This window comes from Tachypleus tridentatus, chromosome 7 (assembly GCF_004210375.1).
Source record: "Tachypleus tridentatus isolate NWPU-2018 chromosome 7, ASM421037v1, whole genome shotgun sequence".
NCBI lineage: Eukaryota > Metazoa > Arthropoda > Merostomata > Xiphosura > Limulidae > Tachypleus > Tachypleus tridentatus.
The window spans coordinates 194,240,589-194,260,060 of record NC_134831.1 but is presented as its reverse complement, the minus strand read 5'-3'; the positions used below and the strand labels follow the sequence as shown (position 1 = coordinate 194,260,060).

At 31.3% G+C, this 19,472-nt stretch overlaps 1 protein-coding gene across 6 annotated transcripts in view; it reads left to right on the top strand.

The window, feature by feature from the left end:
- The window catches only part of LOC143257614 (heterogeneous nuclear ribonucleoprotein R-like), a 44,730-nt gene that overhangs the window by 4,649 nt on the left and 20,609 nt on the right, over window positions 1-19,472 (top strand). For 3 of the 6 annotated variants that reach the window (XM_076516608.1, XM_076516604.1, XM_076516603.1), the window contains exons 3-10: window positions 110-345; window positions 2,348-2,455; window positions 2,866-3,042; window positions 8,516-8,651; window positions 8,987-9,192; window positions 10,380-10,675; window positions 18,288-18,358; window positions 18,516-18,679. In XM_076516608.1, the coding sequence (XP_076372723.1) occupies window positions 110-345; window positions 2,348-2,455; window positions 2,866-3,042; window positions 8,516-8,651; window positions 8,987-9,192; window positions 10,380-10,675; window positions 18,288-18,358; window positions 18,516-18,679 (1,394 nt within the window). The remainder of the gene's footprint in view (window positions 1-109; window positions 346-2,347; window positions 2,456-2,865; window positions 3,043-8,515; window positions 8,652-8,986; window positions 9,193-10,379; window positions 10,676-18,287; window positions 18,359-18,515; window positions 18,680-19,472) is intronic. The other 3 variants (XM_076516606.1, XM_076516605.1, XM_076516607.1) reach the window with 2 other exon arrangements.

Here is a 19,472-nt window from a genome sequence, read left to right as displayed (position 1 = left end):
CAATTTGTAACATTGAATTACTAAGAACTGTATTATTTTAGGTCATGAAGAATTATTACTCATATCAGTTGTAGGATTTTGTTGACAGAATATCTTTGTGCATCTGTAGGAAAGTTGGCCTATGCAGACTTAGATGAACGTGCCCTAGATGCACTTAAAGAATTTCCTGTCGATGGGGCACTAAATGTACTGAAGCAGTTCCTCGATAGTAGTTTAGAACATGTGTCTAATAAAAGTGCTTACTTATGTGGTGTAATGAAATCATACAGACAAAAGAGTAAATTGGGTGGATCTTCATCTTCAACAGCAGCTACAACAAAAGGTCCAGATGAAGATAAAATCAAAGTGAGTAAAGGCAAAACCAGTGACGCATTTCTTATTTAACTTCTAAAATATCATACATTTTTTGCAAAACTATTTTGTCACCTAACCAAAGAAGCTGTGACCAGTTTTATCTTCTTGATATCAATAAAACTTAGGAGGTTGTCATAAACCAGTATTAAATTTGGTATCTTATTTATTTAGAATTATGTTACATTTCAGCACTTTTCCATTTTGGTATTTAAAAGTTCATAAAAACTTAAAGCGTATGAAAACTTAGTTTATTTTATTCCAGTAACATAATGCTAGGTCAGTCGCAGATTTCTGGCGTGACTTTAAAAGCAGTAAAATGTGTTTTGGGTTGAAAGGCTTATTGACTTGGAGTCTTTGGTCATTTTTATTGTGCAGAATTTAATTTGCCTATCTTATCTTCTTCAAATTAGTATTAAAAAAAGTTGACTTTAGTTTTGTTCTCATATTTTGCCTACTCAGATAGTTAAATTATTCATGTTGTGTTAGTACCAGTTTTAACTTCAAAGGGAAATGTTTGATTAATTCTGAATATGCACTTCATCACATGATGTGGTGGCAGTCCGAACTTTTAATAAATGTTCTTTTTTTCTTTCCTTATGGAGGTTTCAGATTGCTCAACAGATTATAGCCACATACTATAGTTATTGAAAAGCCAGAATATCAAGTTTGCCTCTTTTTGATTTACTAAGATATCACTTATTTGTCCCCCACAAGACAAGCTTCTCCCATATCCTCTGTCATTTCAAAAAAAGTCCATAATTCTCTCTGTGATGTTGCTGTTAGAAGTGCATATAACCAACAGGCAGTTACCTTTTTTATTCATAAGGAAGGCTTGATATATTTAAAGTAAAGAAATTGCTCTTAACAGTATTAGTTTTCAATCTAAATATATGATAATTGGAAAACTGATTCATTTATAGTAATTTTATGACATTTCTTGTAATGTTTCGTTAATTATTTTTGTACAGCCAACAAAGAAACAATGCTTGTTGATCCATGTTCATGAGTGAGTGAAAAGGTCTCAGTGCTAATGTAAATGTTAAATTTCTTGTTTTTATATGTTTTTATTTCTTCTTTTAGATATATAAATTCTAATGATAGTAATTAAAATGTATAGATCACAAAGTTATGAGGTAGGTAAGAAAAATTAATAAAAAATTCTTGAGATTTCTTTCTCTTGTATGAACATACACAGGCTACCAACTTGTGATATTATTTGTTAATTTACGTAAAGCTCTCACTGAGTAATTTATTGATTTATTATGCTTGTCAGACATGGTTAAAAAAATAAAATTAAAAAAGTTTAGAAGCTTGAACTGTTAGAATAAAAACTAATTGTTTATTAAAATTAGCCATAATTACAGAAAAATAAAATTGAATTATTTCATATTTGTCAGCTTATCAATCACTACAGTTAGTGTTAAGGAAGAAGTTATAAGTCCATAGCAAGGAATGGGGTGCTTTGGACTTTATAGCGTTATGATAGATTATTTTGCAGTGGATATTATACCACAAGGTTATTATCAAGATGAACTGCTGTTAAAAAAATCATGAATGAGCATGGTAATATAGACTAATGGTGTTGCATGTTTCCAAAATAATTTAATGTAAAGTACACAATCTATTTATAAGAATTGTCAAATGAGAACAACCAGTGGTGGTTTTGGGTTGTGATAACTGACTGCTTTGATTAAAGTCAATCATTTTACAGTTAGAAACTTCTGTTGTTATTAGATTCTTGTTTGATTTCTTTATATAATGTTGTTTAAAAATTTATATTTAATTTTTCATCTATGCTTATATAGAGACACACACACACAGTCAACAGGTAGCTAACAATTTTACATTCATGGTGCATTTCACAAGAATGACACGTTATATAATTCGTAAGTTTTTGTCCACTTTATAAGCTCAGTTGTACTAGGCATGATATTAGATTGATGATGTATTAAAATGTGATGTAAACAACAATAGGTGTTGATGTGTTTTGCAGGCTATCTTAGACAGAACAGGATACACGCTAGATGTAACAACAGGACAAAGGAAATATGGGGGTCCTCCACCAGACTGGGATGGGCCTCCACCAGGATCTGGTTGTGAAGTGAGTCTAATAATGTTCACTTTTATTTTGACTAAAGTTAGTAAAATTTCTTCCCCAGCACTGATTAAAAATATACTTGTCAAATCTTAGTGCCTATTTGTATTAGATTTACAAATATACATAATCACATTTTCATTATAAAATTTCTTTCAAGACAACATCTAAAAATTTGGTGAGCAATTTTCATCTCTTTTGGAATTTTTCTTGAAACGTGTTTTAAGTATGGTAATATTTGTAAATGCACAGTATAATACAATCAAGCAAGAAAGGGCTAAATGGTTATATTACTTCAGACATTATTTAATAAATAAATTCAGTTTTTTTGTTTGTTTGTTTTAGAAGTTTTCCTTTATTTTAACTAATAGTTGTTTTACTGTCCCATACTTACAGTTGTGTTGTTCTTCTGGTAGATATTTGTAGGGAAAATTCCAAAGGACTTTTTTGAAGATGAACTGATCCTTCTATTTGAAAAATGTGGAAAGATATGGGACTTGAGGCTTATGATGGACCCACTGAGTGGTCAGAACAGAGGATATGCATTTATAACATTCTGTAACAAAGAAGGAGCACATAATGCTGTAAAAGAGGTAACACTTGTACCTTGTGTAACACAGAATGATCTTATGTGCAGAATATAAGATTTATATTTTGATTTGATGGATAGCTTTTATGACAAGGACTCAAGATTGTTTGAATTTTTATAGCTGACAAACTCAACGCACGAGTATACTCACAGTATTGTTTAAAAATACAACAAATAGACATAACATCTGTAATATTAAATCGTACAGTTATTTGAAAGTAGGTTATTTTGTTTAAAATTTATATTTATATTGTTATTGAAATGTAAAAAAACTAAATGTGCATCAAATTTGATGTAGCTGTTTGATAATAGGTCTGTCACTGAGCTTGTAGAAAATTATTAAAGGTATTTAAATATTAGATAAAGATTATTAGATATAGTTAAAAGTATTAATTGTAATGAATGGGAATTAGTTTCAAATTTTGTAACAAATTTTTTAAAAGTTATTTTCAGTTTTTTTGTTTAATTGTAAGAAATGTCAGACAGGCTATTAAAATATCTAGTAGCAATCTATCTGAAAAAGTTTTCCATTGGTTTAATCATCTAAGTAAAAAGAGGTATTAAGGATTCTACACCTGTTGAATCTGTTGACATTTTTAATTTTAATTTCTCCATGTGCTCACTGTAAGTAGTTTTAAACCAAAAATGATTTAAGTTTTACAAGACTATGCAATAATTTTTATATATTTCCATGTAAAGTTTTAAACAATTAATCTTACGTTAAGCTTAAAAGCAGACAAGTATTTTTTTTTCTTCTTTAAAATCAAGAATCACTTCTTTGATATTATTCAGGAAGGAAGTATTAAATCAAGCATTTAAATACTACAGTTGAGAAAAGAAAATGGCTCACTCTACAAATAATCTGTACTCTCTTGAGGAGGATACAGTTACAGGACATTCTTGCTCAGCTTATGGTAGTGTCACATCAACTTGTTTGTGACAAGATGTATCTTTCTGTGGAAATTAAAGCACTGCTGATATGGTTTTTACAAAAACCTATTATAATTGTCTTAAATTTGAAACTTCAAAATGTACTAGTAAGAAAGATTCCTGGGAGTAACACTTCAAGTAACACTACTAAAATCATAATACAACTAATAAGTCTTACTTTACCTTCCTAATATTTTAACATGCCATGGGTTTTAAAGTGTGTGTGCAGTGACTGTTGTATTTTATATTAATAAACTTGACATCAAAATGTAGTCAATCATATTTTAATAGTATGCGCAATTTTAGTTCTTTCTGTTATAAGGTCATATTTAAAAAATCCACAATGACTACTTCCAGTGCCAACTGAAACATGTAGTGAGCTTATTATTGTTTTGATTCATACATGAATCTTTTTTTGTAAAGATGTAAAATAAAATTGGTTTGAAGTACATTTGTGAGATATAAAAGCCATCATTAGGTTTAGTTACAATACACATCGTCTGCTTTCTATTTACAGTTATTCCTTTTTGCATGGCTATTACCCTGATTACTGGAAAACATTCACTATCACTGTCATCCCCAAGTCTTCATCTAACCTGTCTGATCCTTCAAACTATAGACCTATTAGCCTCATCAACACCCTAGGCAAATTATTAGAGAAAATCATCACTAATAGACTTACTTTTTTGTTGAAACTAATAACCTCTTATCAGATATTCAGAACTCCTCCTGGCAAAAATGTCAAACTGCTGACCACCTCCTCAGACTTACCAAATCCCTATTCCAAGCCTTTAACTGAAACCAGATTGCTGTGGGCATATTCCTCGATATCAGGCAAGTTTTTGGTTCTGTGTGGCATAACGCTGTCCTTTATAAGCTGTTCTTTATAAACATTCTGAATACCTTTATCTGCTGGATAGCTAGCTTTTTTAAATAACTGCTTCGCCAGAGTTAAAGCTAATAATAAACTCTCTTACATGTTCCCTTTACTAGCTGGAGTTCTCCAAGGCTCCATGCTTAGCCCCTTATTATAGGTTCTCTTTGTAAATGACATTCCATTTCTCGCCATTACTCGTACTCGTGCTTCACAATACGCTGATGACATAGCAGTTTGGAGTATCTCTACTAACCCTGTTACAGCCTCTTATCGTGTACAGACTACCATCAAAGTCATCACACACTGATGTGACAAATGGCGGGTAGCATTGAACCCACACAAATCACAAGCAATTTTATTTTATAGCTGCTTTAAAAAGAAAAAGAAAAGAATGCTGAAGGTGCAAAACAAAATTCATGATACTGTGGTCCCCTTCTCCAAACATGTTAAATTTCTAGGTATTCATTTTAATTCTAAACTAACCTGGTCATTGCATCATGTATCAGTCACTGCACTTTCTTCCTTTGAAGGATCAGCAGTGTGAACAAAGGTTGTACCCCTCACACCATTATGTTCATATACAAAGTATACATTAGATCCCTGGTCGAGTATGGTAGCATGCTGCTCTGTAACATGCCAGGCTCTTTAAATAAGAAAATACAAGTATTACAATACACAGCAATCAGGACTGCCTTCCGTTTGCCATGCTACACTCCTCACTGTTACCTAGATAAAATCTGTGACATGCCACCTGTAAAAACACGTTTACTTCAACTACCCACTAATTTTTATAAAAAAGCAGCAAACCGTAACCCACTTGCAGACCACCGATTTATCAGCCATTCCCTCCTCTTGGAAAATGCATATTTCACCCTTTAATACACTCAACCCAATTTACTAATGCCTTTTAACTCAATTTGGTAATGTTTATAATGTGCAATTATTTTTTTTGTTTACAGCTCAGGCACTAACCAGATATATTATTCGGCATCTGGTTAGTGAAAGCATGTTTTTCTCGGGGTACTCACATTTTCTTCTGACAACTAAATTGCCGGGTATTAGAATTTACAAATCCCTACCCTAGTTTTTTTTGTTAGTCAATATTTGACCACTTGCAGACCACCAATGGACCTTTCTCACCAGCCTACAGCACAATCTCATGATCTTAAAATTCTTTTGGTTTAGCTCTTTATCACTAGCCCTGCATCAAATTTTACTTTATGAGTAGGGTGAATAGAAGGACTCTTCTGAGTGCCCTCAATTGCTTTGCATCTCTTCCTGAGGTGCAAAGTGTTAAATCAGAATATCTACCATGATTTTTAGTTGTTTTTTTAGTTATGATGCACCTGGCAGGCCAGAATACTGAGTACGCTAGGATGGAAGATGTGGTTTTGTAGTAAATATGAATGTGTAAACTCTGATAATTAATTTTGTAATGAACTGAGACACAAGAAGGTAGTTAATGTCAATATTTTAAGATATTTGAATAGTGCATAGTTATGTTTTCAATACATGATGAATCCCTTTAATATTATTTTGGATTCAGTGTGTGTATACAAGGTCAGACCTGTATATCCATTCTTTATGAGAAAATGAAGAGGTTAGAAAGCCACTGTTACCTGGTGATCCAGCTGTTAAGTATGCCACAAGACTATCAGCTAGCCACAAACTGTAATATATCATGTGGCTGTTAATATCAAAAAATACTGTACAACTGATGGCATATTTTTTAGAGCATCCTAAACAGTTGAAAGCTAGCTTTACTTGTAAAAGTTCTATATATGTGTGAGTGCATTCTCTAATAAATACAGGTTCAGTTTTTGGATTTTATTACTTTATTTTAGAAATGCCTTTGTAAAATTTGTTTTAATGAAGGCATTGCTGTATTTTTTATTTAAAAAATTAAACAAATGCTGATGTTGTTATTTACTGTTGAATAAAATGTGCCAAATTTAAAACCAAATTCATCTGATCTACTGACCTTATAACCTCATTTTTTATGTTCATTTTGTGTTATGGATTGAATACTGTTACAGAGATATTAGTACAGAAAGTGTACTAGCAACCGGACTAAGTGTGTTGTTGATTTAACAGTGTGGGATCTTATAAATGAACCATTGTAGTTACAGCCATATTGACTAATAATTTGACCTTTAACTTTCTAAATATCAGTCTGGCTTTTCTTCATGTGATGACATTTTAAGAGTTATATTAAAAAAATTATTTTAACAAAATTTTTATTGTACATCAGCAAAATCAACATCAGAGTGTAGTTTGCAGTTCATATGTTTATTTTATATAAATTTGTTTGAAAAGAAAATATTTAAAAATATTTTAGATTAACATTTCTTTATATCTGAATTTGAAATTTCTCATTTAGTTTGTATAACTTCAATATTATAGAAACTACGGTATCTGACTTATCATAGACATAATCTATAAACAATTACAAGTTCAACATGTAACTTCTACCAGTATTTTTGGGAAGGGCCGTAGCAATATTGCTACAACACATGGAGAGCTAGTGGTACACCAGCTAATAACTGTTGTCAGGAAAGGAATGACACAACTTCAAAGACTGCTACATAAACCATTGGCATCTTTTTTTTATTCCAAAAAGTAATGAGTAACAGAATCAGATTTATTAAAATCTAAAATTGGGTTTGTTTCATACTCCTTTCAGAAACAACCCAGATTTATTAAATATTCTCACACATATCCAAATTTATTAAATTAAAAGATGCACACTTTTGTCAAAAGAACAGAGATCTAACACCTGTAGGTGAAAGATGATGTCATCAAACCTAATAAAGAAAAAACAGTTATGTGATAGAGCTAAGTAATTACTCAGAATCTGTGGGTAAGTAATTATTTTGTTCAGTTTTTGTTAACTTGAAAGTTATTTGCTCTGATTCATTGGGTTTCCTCTTGCTCTGTAGAAAGATGTGTTTTTACATAATTTTATTTGATTAGGATTTCATATATTGATTTAATAATCAAATATTTTTACTTGAAGGTTATTGGCTCTGATTCAGTGGGTCTCCTCTTGCTCTGTGGAAAGATGTGTTTTCAGATAATTATGTTTGATTAGAATTTCACATATTGATTTAATAACCAAATCTTTTCAATTTTCACATCTTACAGAAGTTAGAAATGCTATGTAAAAATGACAGTATCTTGATCACGTCATATTTCTCTAAATGAATTTGTGATATACTTCTTCTGCAGGAGCTGTGAGAGCAGTCCAGAAATTGAAAATTTGTGTTGGTTTATTTTGCCAGGTTGATGGGAAATAGTAGTCTTTGGCAAATTTTTTTTAGTGAATTTCAGCTGAATAATAATAAAATCAAATTGAGCAAGACCCTGAAAATAAATATTTCAGTTCCAAATTTTCACAGTTTTGTGTGTAACATCACAAAGAGCCAAGAGTAAAGATGAAATCGTTGGAGAAGTTGATAACTACTAGGTATGGAAAGTATTGAACCTGAATATCTATAATATTTAAAATACCATATGTTCATTACATCTAAAGTTTACAGGTTATCAGTAAAATGCCCTGACGGTGCATTTTTCAGCTGCACTGCATCCAAAAAAAATGTTCTGCCTTTAAGATAACAATTCCCTGAATTTGAATGATTGGCTTGCAACTTCTTGTGTGTTTGCTTTACAGCTGGATAATTACGAAATTAGAAAGGGAAAATTCATTGGTGTGACGATTTCAATTAACAACAACCGGTTATTTGTGGGAAATATTCCAAAGAACCGAGGAAAAGACGAATTATTTGAGGAATTTACCAAACATGCACGTAAGTTGAAATTTCAATTGACATTTTGCCCCTTTTGTTACTCCTGATTTCTATTGGGCACCTGCCAAAATTGAATCAAAATTTTACATTTGGATCACAACGTCTGATAAAGTGTTGTTAAAATTGGTGAAGAATCTAAATTTGATGGAACAGATGTAAATTGATAGCTTGCGTTCCTTATGATACTCAGGCATACGCTTAAATGATTAGAGATGTTTATATTATCATCTGCTGGTCAGTCAATGTCCAAAGGGTGGGACATTTGTTAAAGCCCTGCCAGGGTCTTTTTTTCTTTTCTTTTACAAATTTTTCTTTTATTTTTTACTGTTTTATAGCTGGCTTGACTGAAGTGATTATCTATAGCTCACCAGATGACAAAAAGAAAAATCGAGGATTTTGTTTTTTAGAATATGATTCTCATAAGGCTGCATCTCTAGCCAAGAGAAGGTTTAGCACAGGACGAATAAAAGTGTGGGGATGTGACATCATTGTTGACTGGGCTGACCCTCAGGAAGAACCAGATGAAAACACTATGAAGAAGGTATACAAAGGTTTATTAATGTTACCATGAGTATTAGTTCAAAGTTTGTTTTAGTATTTTGTTTTTTTCAGCTCAAGGACCATTCTTATATAATTTCAAACTCGCTAGCTCTATCCACCAGGTTATTTTAAATGCACAACACAAAGTTTTAGTGTTATAATTCAAAATTTTATTAAACTACTTTCTGTTTATGTTCTTCTGATCAGGATAGTGTAAAATCTTAGCTAATAATCCATATTTTGATGGTATACAAGATTTAAGTTCTCAATTCTACATTTTCACTGTGCATGTCATCATCCCTATTTTACCCACCACCCCTTGGAAAAGTACAAAATTAAACGTAAATTACTTTCTATAAAATCATTGCTCAGATAAACCACATTTATTAGTTTTCAACTTTGGTTACGTTTTATCGAACATAAAATCAGACCCTTCCTGCCTTACCCACCTGTGACATCCTCTCTTTCTTGCATTTAATTATATATTATCTTTAACCAATAGAAACTCCAGGTTTTCGTTTATTAAATGAAATGTTGTATAATTTGTTCTGAATAGTTGAATATTGGTTTTACTCAAAATACAAACTGTGTTCCCATGAGAAAGCTAACAACTACCTTTAATGAATTTGTAACGACTGTTGTCACAGAGTTAGAAACCCAGACAAAGTTTGAGAGATAAGAGAACTTTTAGACTTTTTTATGTTATTAGTTTATATTGTTTAGAGTATTACTGAATTTTATAAAAATTATTTGCAACACTATGAGTGGTATAAAATAATTATGTTTAACTCTGTAAAACAAGTACAAAGAGGTAAACATAATTCAGTTGTATAGACTGACCCTGTGTTAAAAGAGTTAAAAAATAATCATCTGCCACAAAAAAAGTGTTTATATTAATAATTTAATAGTACACTAAGCTTTAATCTGTAAATAGATCTGTAAAAGATAAGGTTTGATGAATGTTGTCATTTTACAGTTTTATAATTCACATTCAAAATGTAAACCATTTTACTTTATGATAAAATCTCAGCTTCCTTTAATTTTTGTGTTCTTCTTGCCAGTATTTTCTTTGGTATTGCTGTTGTATCATGTGACTGTTTTTTGTGCCTACTTTTTAATTTTTTTCTCATTATTCATTAATTTCTTGAGGCTCTCAAATGATTATGGTTATTATTTTTTACTTTTCAGGTTAAAGTGCTTTATTCAAGAAATTTGACTGCAACAGTAACTGAAGAAAAATTAAAAGAATTATTTGAAGGTTATGGAAGAGTGGAAAGAGTGAAAAAGATTAAGGACTATGCATTCATTCACTTTGAAGATCGTGAATGTGCCATCAGAGCAATGGATGCATTGAATGGGAAGGATGTTGATGGAGCTGCTATTGAGATTTCTTTAGCAAAACCACCTTCAGACAAGAAGAAAAAAGAAGAAGTATTAAGAAACAGAGAAAGAAGGATGATGACTATGATGCAACAAAGAGCAATGTAAGTATATTGTGTTGGCAATGTAAACTTGAATTTGTACTTTGGTCAGTTCTCTTTACAGTGCTATCTTTCATAGCTCCTCAGTTTTTCTGTAGGTTATCCTTTTGTCTTCAGTTCTTTTCTTGGAAACGAGGGGGATTACAGAAGTATATTTATTGCATAAATTTTATAAGGTATCATATGATAGTATAGGTCATAGGTCAGATTTTTTTCATTGAAATGTTTGTTTTGATGTTCACTTACATATCCAGCTACATCTTCATGGTAATGGTAATTTACATGGAATTTTTAAAATGGAAAGAAATCTATTTTTAAAATATAGAATTATTAGGTTGAGGAATAATTCGTGAGCGTTTTTAAATAATTTCATTCAAGCATTACATGCAAGACTATACAATACTTCAATGCATGAACACATTACACCCAAAACATTTATTATGATACTTTATTTCATGTAATACCTAGGTATATAGTATGCATTGTTTTAAATGAAATTGCAAGAAATTAAATGCGAAAAGCAGATGGTGTCGAAAATGCTCGATTTTGTCCACTTGACATTCCATTTAATGAGCTGAAAATGAAAGTAAAAATTAAAGACATATGAAAATCAAACACACCATCTATTAGAGCAAAAAATTATCTACCAAATGACATGAAATATTTTGCGAAAGCATTTCATTTATGAATATATTTTTTTAACTTGAAAAAACGCTCACAAATTATTCCTCAACCCAATATAATTGTCAGTTTGAACTTCTCTATTCAAAGACTAGAATTTCTTTAAAAAGTTCTGTTTGCCACATCAACTTATTTTTTTAATCATTTTTCCATTGTTACTTTTCTGCCGTAGATACAATTTGGCTCCTTTACATTATATTGGCAGCGTTATATCTTAATATAACATTATGACATTTTTGGAATATAAATCAATTTAACACAACTTAGTTTAGTTATCTCTGAAAATAATTCAGGTAATGTAACCTTTAGTAAAATGTTTGGTTTTGTATGGTTCTGACCTATTCAAAAAAGACAACCTAATTTCAGGAAGAACTGATTAATTTAGTATTTACTGATTTAATTCACCTGAAGAAACTTAACTGATATTTCTGTAATGTATCATGCTGATTTGTATGGAAAGGGAAGCCTCATTTCAAGAATAGACAAAGGTTTAAATTAGTTCACTGAATTTGTTTCAGAGGAAGCTCCCTTACAACTTTTATGTATGAACTTCTAACATCTTTTCAAAGGGATAACCTAATTTCAGATATAAACAGGGCTGCTTATTTCAGCTCTCTGTGAATTTTTACCTGTTAAACTAAAAATATTGGTGAATAAAAATTTATGCTGTCAAATTTGAGAAAATAAGTGTAAAATAAAACTGATGTAAATCGTAGGATATAACTACGTACTCTGAACAAAAATTGTCAGTTACTTGGAATTTCATACTAGAATTTGTAGTACATAAAAAAAACAGATAATACTTATATTTTGCTTATTTCTTGAACTTGGCTACTACTGTTTTAATTTTTTAAAATTGCATTTCAAATACAATTTAAAAGTAGTATAATTAGGTTACTGACTTTAAGTAAGGTACTGGGTAATGTAAAATTACTTGCAAAACAACAATCAGTAATCTGATCTCAATTAAGATACAAAACGATAAGACTAGTTTTCACAATTTCATTTCATTTAAAAAGATTTTTTAAAATTATATTTGAGTTGAATCTTACATGCATCAGCAGGGAACTGTAGTTCAGTGTAGCTCTCTGGAACGTGAATAGTATTACAATTTCTGGACATTCACATAAAGTTACACTGAGCCATCACCAGTTTTGAACCAACACATTGTAGAGAGAAGCTAACCACCATTAACTCTTTGGAAATTCTAATGAAAGAGAGATTTGCCTGACAGAATTTTAAATCATATCCATAGTTTCAAAGCTTGGAGAGTAATGTCACAGTTTAGATAGGCTAACTACGAGAATGGTATAATTATAACAGAATTCTGAAACAAATCTCAATTCATATAGTCAAACAGTTGCTCTGTTTTTAATTTTTTGGTCCATACACTGCAATCCTGTTTAAGTCTTAGTTCCAAGCAGTACACTACATCATGTTTGCCTTGCATATACATTTTCAATGCAATTTAGTGTTGTTTTTCCATTCAGTTTTACAATGCTATGCATGATTTCTTATAGAGGATGTCTAAAAAAGTCTACTCTCATAACAGTTCTATTATTTACAACTGATTGATGTATATTTACTGTTCAGGGAAATGAAAAAAAAAAAAAATATATATATATATATATATAGTGAGTGAATATACAGATCACAGAAAGTGTAAGTTCACGATTTATAATTTTCAACAGTTGTTAAGGTAATGGTTAATTAATAGTGAATTCTACCTATAAGGGTGGACCTTCAACGTACCATGCAATTACTTGTTTTATTTTTGTACATAATACTTCATTAAGATTAATTTTAACTTTGATGCTCCTACAACAGAAAGAGGATGGTTTTAAATTCACCTTAATTTTGATCTTATCAGTGACCTACAAACCTTATCTTTCAAATGATAGATATTGATGACCCATTTCTAAAGTTATATTTTTACCCAAAAATAAGGAGCTGATAGTTAGTTCTATGGATATAATTCTATGCTAAAGTTATATTTTTATAAGGAAATAAATATCTGTCAAATGCTTGAAAGAAGGCTAGAATCTGTATATAAACCTTTTTACTTTAAATCATAAAACCCCTGCAACAGGTTATTACTAATCCTACTCAAAAGTTTAACAGTGTAATGTTTCTTTTTTTTATTTACCAAGATACCACGGTCCAAATTTTCAAAGCAGTGTTAAGCCTAAAACGTGCATCTTGGTACTGCCCATTTCCCTTTTTTAATATTTTGCTCTCTCAACATGGACTTGTTCAATATGACTGACCAAATGATCTCTTTGTATTTATTTATAGTTTTAGATTTAACACTTCTAAGTTTCAATCAAGTGTGTGTATCTTCATAAAATTTGGCAGTCTTTCATTTAATATTATAAGTCTTTCACATATATAAAAAATTATATCTTTTTAGCGGGAATTTTAACAAACTAAAATAAAGATTTGTCCATTAATATATTTGAGTATGTGTTTTGAATAGTTTGAGTGCAGTCATTTTTATGTCAAAATTAAAAACACTTCCTCATCTCGAAAACTTAAATTTGCTTTATGTAACCCTAAAACTTTCAAAATATATTTCAGATGTTTTTTAAGTAAAATTTTATATATTATATGTTTTAGAATTATTGAATTACATTACCAATATGCTGCTCACATGCATACCTCATGAAACATTTATTATATTATTATTATTTATTTTAACTAATCTAAAAAGATCCTTATTTTTACATTTTAGTCACTTTTATAATATTAAATACAGAATAAATACAAAAAAAAATGTAAACACCTAATCTTTTTTCCAGCTGTCTATTGTCAAAGACATTTAAGCCCACTTTCATATATTACTGGTAGTAGTGCATTACATTTTTTTTAAAGTAACTAATGCATGAAAGAACAAAGATTAATCACATGCAAAATGCAAATTCCCTTAATTCTCACAATTTTTCTGGCTTTCTAACTGTGCCTTGAGAGCCATTACAAGTTTATTCAAGCTAGTTGTTAAGTTTCTCACTGGAACATTGCTTGTATCCTGAGTAGAAGTGGGAGTTATCTGTTCAGAACACAATGTTGTGTAATAAAGCATTTGATAGATAAAAACCTTGACTTTCTATTAGTTATATGTAATGTATAATTAAACATATGAGAGAACAATAAACACATCTGGAAAGAGAGAATGTGATGGGTGGGTGTGGCAGGAATGGTTTGATTTTCTGTTGATAACTGTGTAACCAAATGAAATTGAAGGCTATAAAAATTATGGTTTGTCTGAACAATGATGCTTCTATAGTGAATAACATACATTTAATTTCTTACTTTTTCAAAGGGTGGTGGATAAAATAATGAAGACAAAATGTCTGGAGAAAATATGTTGTGTCATACTAAGAGAAATTCAGGATTTTTTTGTAATATTTCCTTTTAGAATTAAGAACTTAAAATACTATTAACATATATATTATTAACCAAGATTTTGTAATATTAACTGGTATAACATAAACAAAAGAGTAGTTTAATAACTTTGTTATGCGTAGTAAAGGATATCTTGGGAGGAAGATTTGAATACCAATATCTTTTTTTATCGAAAATGCTTGACAGCAAATCCCATGCATTCAGATCACCTAAAGTTACAACATAATTATATAATTTTTTAATATTACATACTTAGCATAAGACGAAGCCTTTTTTTTATCATTATTAATTATATCTACATGGTACATAAAACAACACTGAAAAAATTTACCTTCACAGCTTTTCACCTTTGATAACTCCCAAGGATTGAAAAACATTAAAAAGTTCTAAAATTTTGAAACAAACTGTTAAAACCAAAGAGAAAAATACTGTCTAAATTATGGAAGCAGGGAGTGACACACAATAATGAATTATGGCTTTGAAGGTACGTTTCTTGAAGTAAACCTCAAACTGACACTGTTTGGGTGTTTAGTATTCAGAATGTTTTTTTCTGTTTTCAGTTTATTATAACTTATTGATGCTAATGTTAAGAACTTGTTTTCAAACAAAAAGTGATAGTACTGCAATAATTTGTCTAAATTGCAAGATATTTATTTGAATTATTAAACTACTTCATAGCATACAGTTAGTTGTATGGCTTTTTATATCACATTTTAGTTTGTAAAGGTTTATAAGTAAATACAGTAGCAACTATGATTTAAAATTATATTTTCAGTGCTAAGACATTTGTCATAATTCCTACACAAGTTATTTGAACTTAATTCTTACCAGGGTTTATGCTGAATATCACTCAAGACCCTGTTATATCTGACCCATGCTATTTGTTTTGTGTTGTGATGCAGATTGTTAAAATATCAGAGACCATTTTGAGATGCCGCAAAATACTTTTTTTTTCCATAATTCATGGTGGATAGCCTCAGATGTTTAACAAAAATTTGATCTTTGTTAAAGTTCATTGCACATAAGAATGTGGGAGAGACTGAGTAAATTAGTTGAAATATAAGAAAATTTTAAAGTTCAGTTTATATTTTAGTTGAATTAAACTGATTGACTGTAATGATATGGTACTTCTTTATCTTGAGTGTTTCTGTGAAGGAGTTGCAAGTTAGTTATGGGATGTTACAAAACCAGAATACATTACTTACAATAAACAGTTGTTATAGTAATAGTTTAAGAGAAAGAATTTCAAAACATGTATCTAGCACTATGTTATAGTTAGTACAGATAAATCTAACTTAAATTTTGAAATATCTTGTATGTAGATAATAAATTCAATTTGGTTTTCGTAAGGTTAAAAGTCATTTCCATCTAACAGTCTACAAAAACAGAACTAAGCTTGCTCTGTGGACAAGTTAGGCCTGGAAGTTCAGTTGTATAATTTCTTAAAGAGTGTTATATTGTCAGTTATTTTGTATTAAAGATTTTTCAGGTGAACATGACATTGTAATACTTGTTAGACATGGTTGTACTTGTTATATTATGAAAGACAAATATTTTAATCTCTGATTGAACAGGTTCATTAACTGCATAAAATTGTCTTTGATACTCAGTTTATTCCCTTTTAGGTGGATTTCTGTATGTGGTGAGGGACCTCCCAGAGAAAGTTCTGTACTTTCAGTTTACCTCCTCTGGAATCTAAACACCCACTCACGTGTCTGCTGTACATGGAGACCCGTGAAGGGGAGGAGAGGATCCTGTTGGCTGAGGGGTCCAACCCTAACACACTACTTTGGCCTTGAATTCTTGTAGATGGGCAGCCTGAAGGTGGCTCCCCATGGTCAGTTGGCTGGTCCATTTGGGCTAGGGTCAACCAAGTACCAGTGTTGGACATTTTCAGTGTATGTTATGGACATTGTATCTGATGCTGGTGTTTTGGTATAGTGCTCATGAAACCCTGATGTTGTTGCAGTGTCCTTATTTGGCATTGTAATACATCCCCTCGTAGGGCTTCATGGTGAGTAGGGTCACTGGGCACTGAAATGGCCTTTATTATGGATACCTCCATTCATGGAAAAAAAACAACAGATTATCAGAAAACGACCATGCATGGACGACAACTGTTGTACAGTCACCATCACAGTCAGATTCTGTACCTCAGTTTCTAATTACACATTCCTTATCCAGGAAATCTTTGGGGCAGATGTCTCCTTTTTTTATTCAGAAGGAATTAGAGGGGCTTGCTGGCTCCCCCAAGTCAGTAAAGAAGTACACTCTGGAGACATTTTGGTGGAAACATCTTCACTACAATATACCAAATTCCTCTTTGAAATCAAAGGCCAATGATGATATACTCATCAAGGAGTTATAGTTGAGAGGGATTTAAAGAACATTCCCAAGTCAGAGATATTTGCTGGTTTCTCCAGTGTGCTGAATCTCACTTCTCATTGACAGAAGTATGATGCCTGTTAATGTTCTGATATCAACAGGTGCATCACCACGTCCTCCTGCTACAGTTAAAGCAAGTTATCCGAATTGTAAAGTAAGGTCGTACGTTTCCAACCCTCTTGGATGTTTCCATTGTCAGCGAATTGGTCACTTGAAGACATCATGTTATGATTCTTTAACATGCTCAAAGACCACAACACCTATGAGTGCAAATTGGAACCACACTGTTAACTGCAGTGGTTCACACTCCTCTTACTTTATTTCTTGCCTAAAGTGGGTGGAAGAGAGAGAAATGCATTGCTTGAAGACTATAAACAATAACTCCTACCCAGAAGCTTGGAAGTTATTGTCTCACACTCCATCTCAGACATATGATGCTGCACTCCATTACGCTGCTACGGTGAGAGTGCGGACAGATCTTTCCATGCCTCCAGCAGAGTTGTTTGCAAAATATCTGAGGAAGCATTAGTCCTTCCACTCCTTCCTGTGACTGACTGAGTCCACTTCCTTTGGCTACAAGTTTGGGTAATTCGTTATGTCCATCCTCTTCTGCAGCTACAGGATGTAAAACAATTTTGTTCACACCCTCAGTCCCTGGGATTTTTGTCCACAGACAGAGACCTGCCTACTCAACAGCATAATTTTAGATATATTTTTTTACCATGGGTTCACTTTTAACGTTGGATGGTGTCATTATCGATTGTGACACTGTCCACCTCAGTTGTGTTTTTAAATTCTGTATCTCTGTTTAAGTTTTCAAGTCAAAAATTGGACTTTGTTTTGTTTTAACATGATTCCTATTTATATATTTTAATAATTTTACTTTTATTTTTACTTTTTAACTGGTTGTGTGGTGCAAATAAATGCTAACCAGTCAACTCAGTTTGTTAAGCTGTAATTGAGTGAAGTAAGTTGAAATTTAAATCGCTTTTTTCTGAAAGACCTAATTTAACATTTTACTGCATGTGAATATTTAACACATTTGAATAAGAGGAACATTCTATTACTTAATGATGGATGTTGAAAAATATTTTCATTATTTCTGAAAAATGTTTTTTTTTCAAAACTTTATTATTATTTTTTGTAGGATGATGGGAATTCCACCACCTCCTCGTGCTCGAAGTGGGAGAATGCTGCCTCCTGGACCCAGAAATTATGGTAGGTTGTCATCCCCATTTTTCTTTGATTACTCTTTCGTATGTTTGATATGTTGTTGTTTTTATTATTAATGTATTAGTTTTGTTACCTTTTCTGTTTTTCCCGGCATGTAACTTTTAGATATAAAGTAGTTCTCCCTATTATTACTTTTTGTCAGATTATGACTACGACTATTATGGGTACAGTGACTATTGTGGAGGGTATGCAGATCCTTATTATGATGATTATTATGGCCCTTATGATGACTATTATGAATATGACTATGGATATGTTCCTCCACCACCACCACCACCACCAAGAGTACGAGGAGGACCAGATAGGGTGGGTTGCCAGAATAAATTGTTTTAAATCTGAACATAGAGTTAGTCTTATCTGCCCTCTTTTCTAATTTTTATCATATCCGAGCTGTAAGCTAGAAGCCGGGAAAAAACAGTTGGGTTATTATTTGTTTTCCAAAGTAGAATTTATTTATTGGTAATGTGTCAAGTCAGGTAGCTCGGATATGATAATTAAGTTTATAGTGCTAAAAAAAATACTTAATTTCAGTTGGGAAACAGACTGAAAGGTTAATAGTATAGTTAATAAATCTAAGTAACTCAGAAAAGAGGGCAGTGTTAGAAATCAATGAGAAGTTTATTTGTTTTTTACCAAAACAGGATTTATTGATAGCCTTTTTAAGCTTCAGCAGATGGGTGGTTTTGTTTCTTTGTAGATCAGCATTACAATCAGTAATTTATTTTTTAATTTTGTAGAAAAAATGTTGGTACAGTTATCATAAAAATACAGATTCTTTTAAAAATAGTAATGAGAAAAATTAATTCACTAAAAGGTAATTTCAGATTCTGTACATGGCCATTTGTGTATTTTTACTCTAAAATGGATGTGTATGCTATTTAGTACATGTTTTAAAGTAAACTTTGTGGTTCATGTTTTGTAGTTGAAAGTAATAATCTATCATTTCTTTGAAATGTGTGACAATAAGTATCATATTTGACTCCTTTTTAATGAAATTTGTGAAAGCCATTGATTACTTCCTGAACATCTAATGTAAATTAAAGACTTAAGTTAATAGGATTGACATGGCCTAGTGATTAGCATTCCCAGACTATGAATA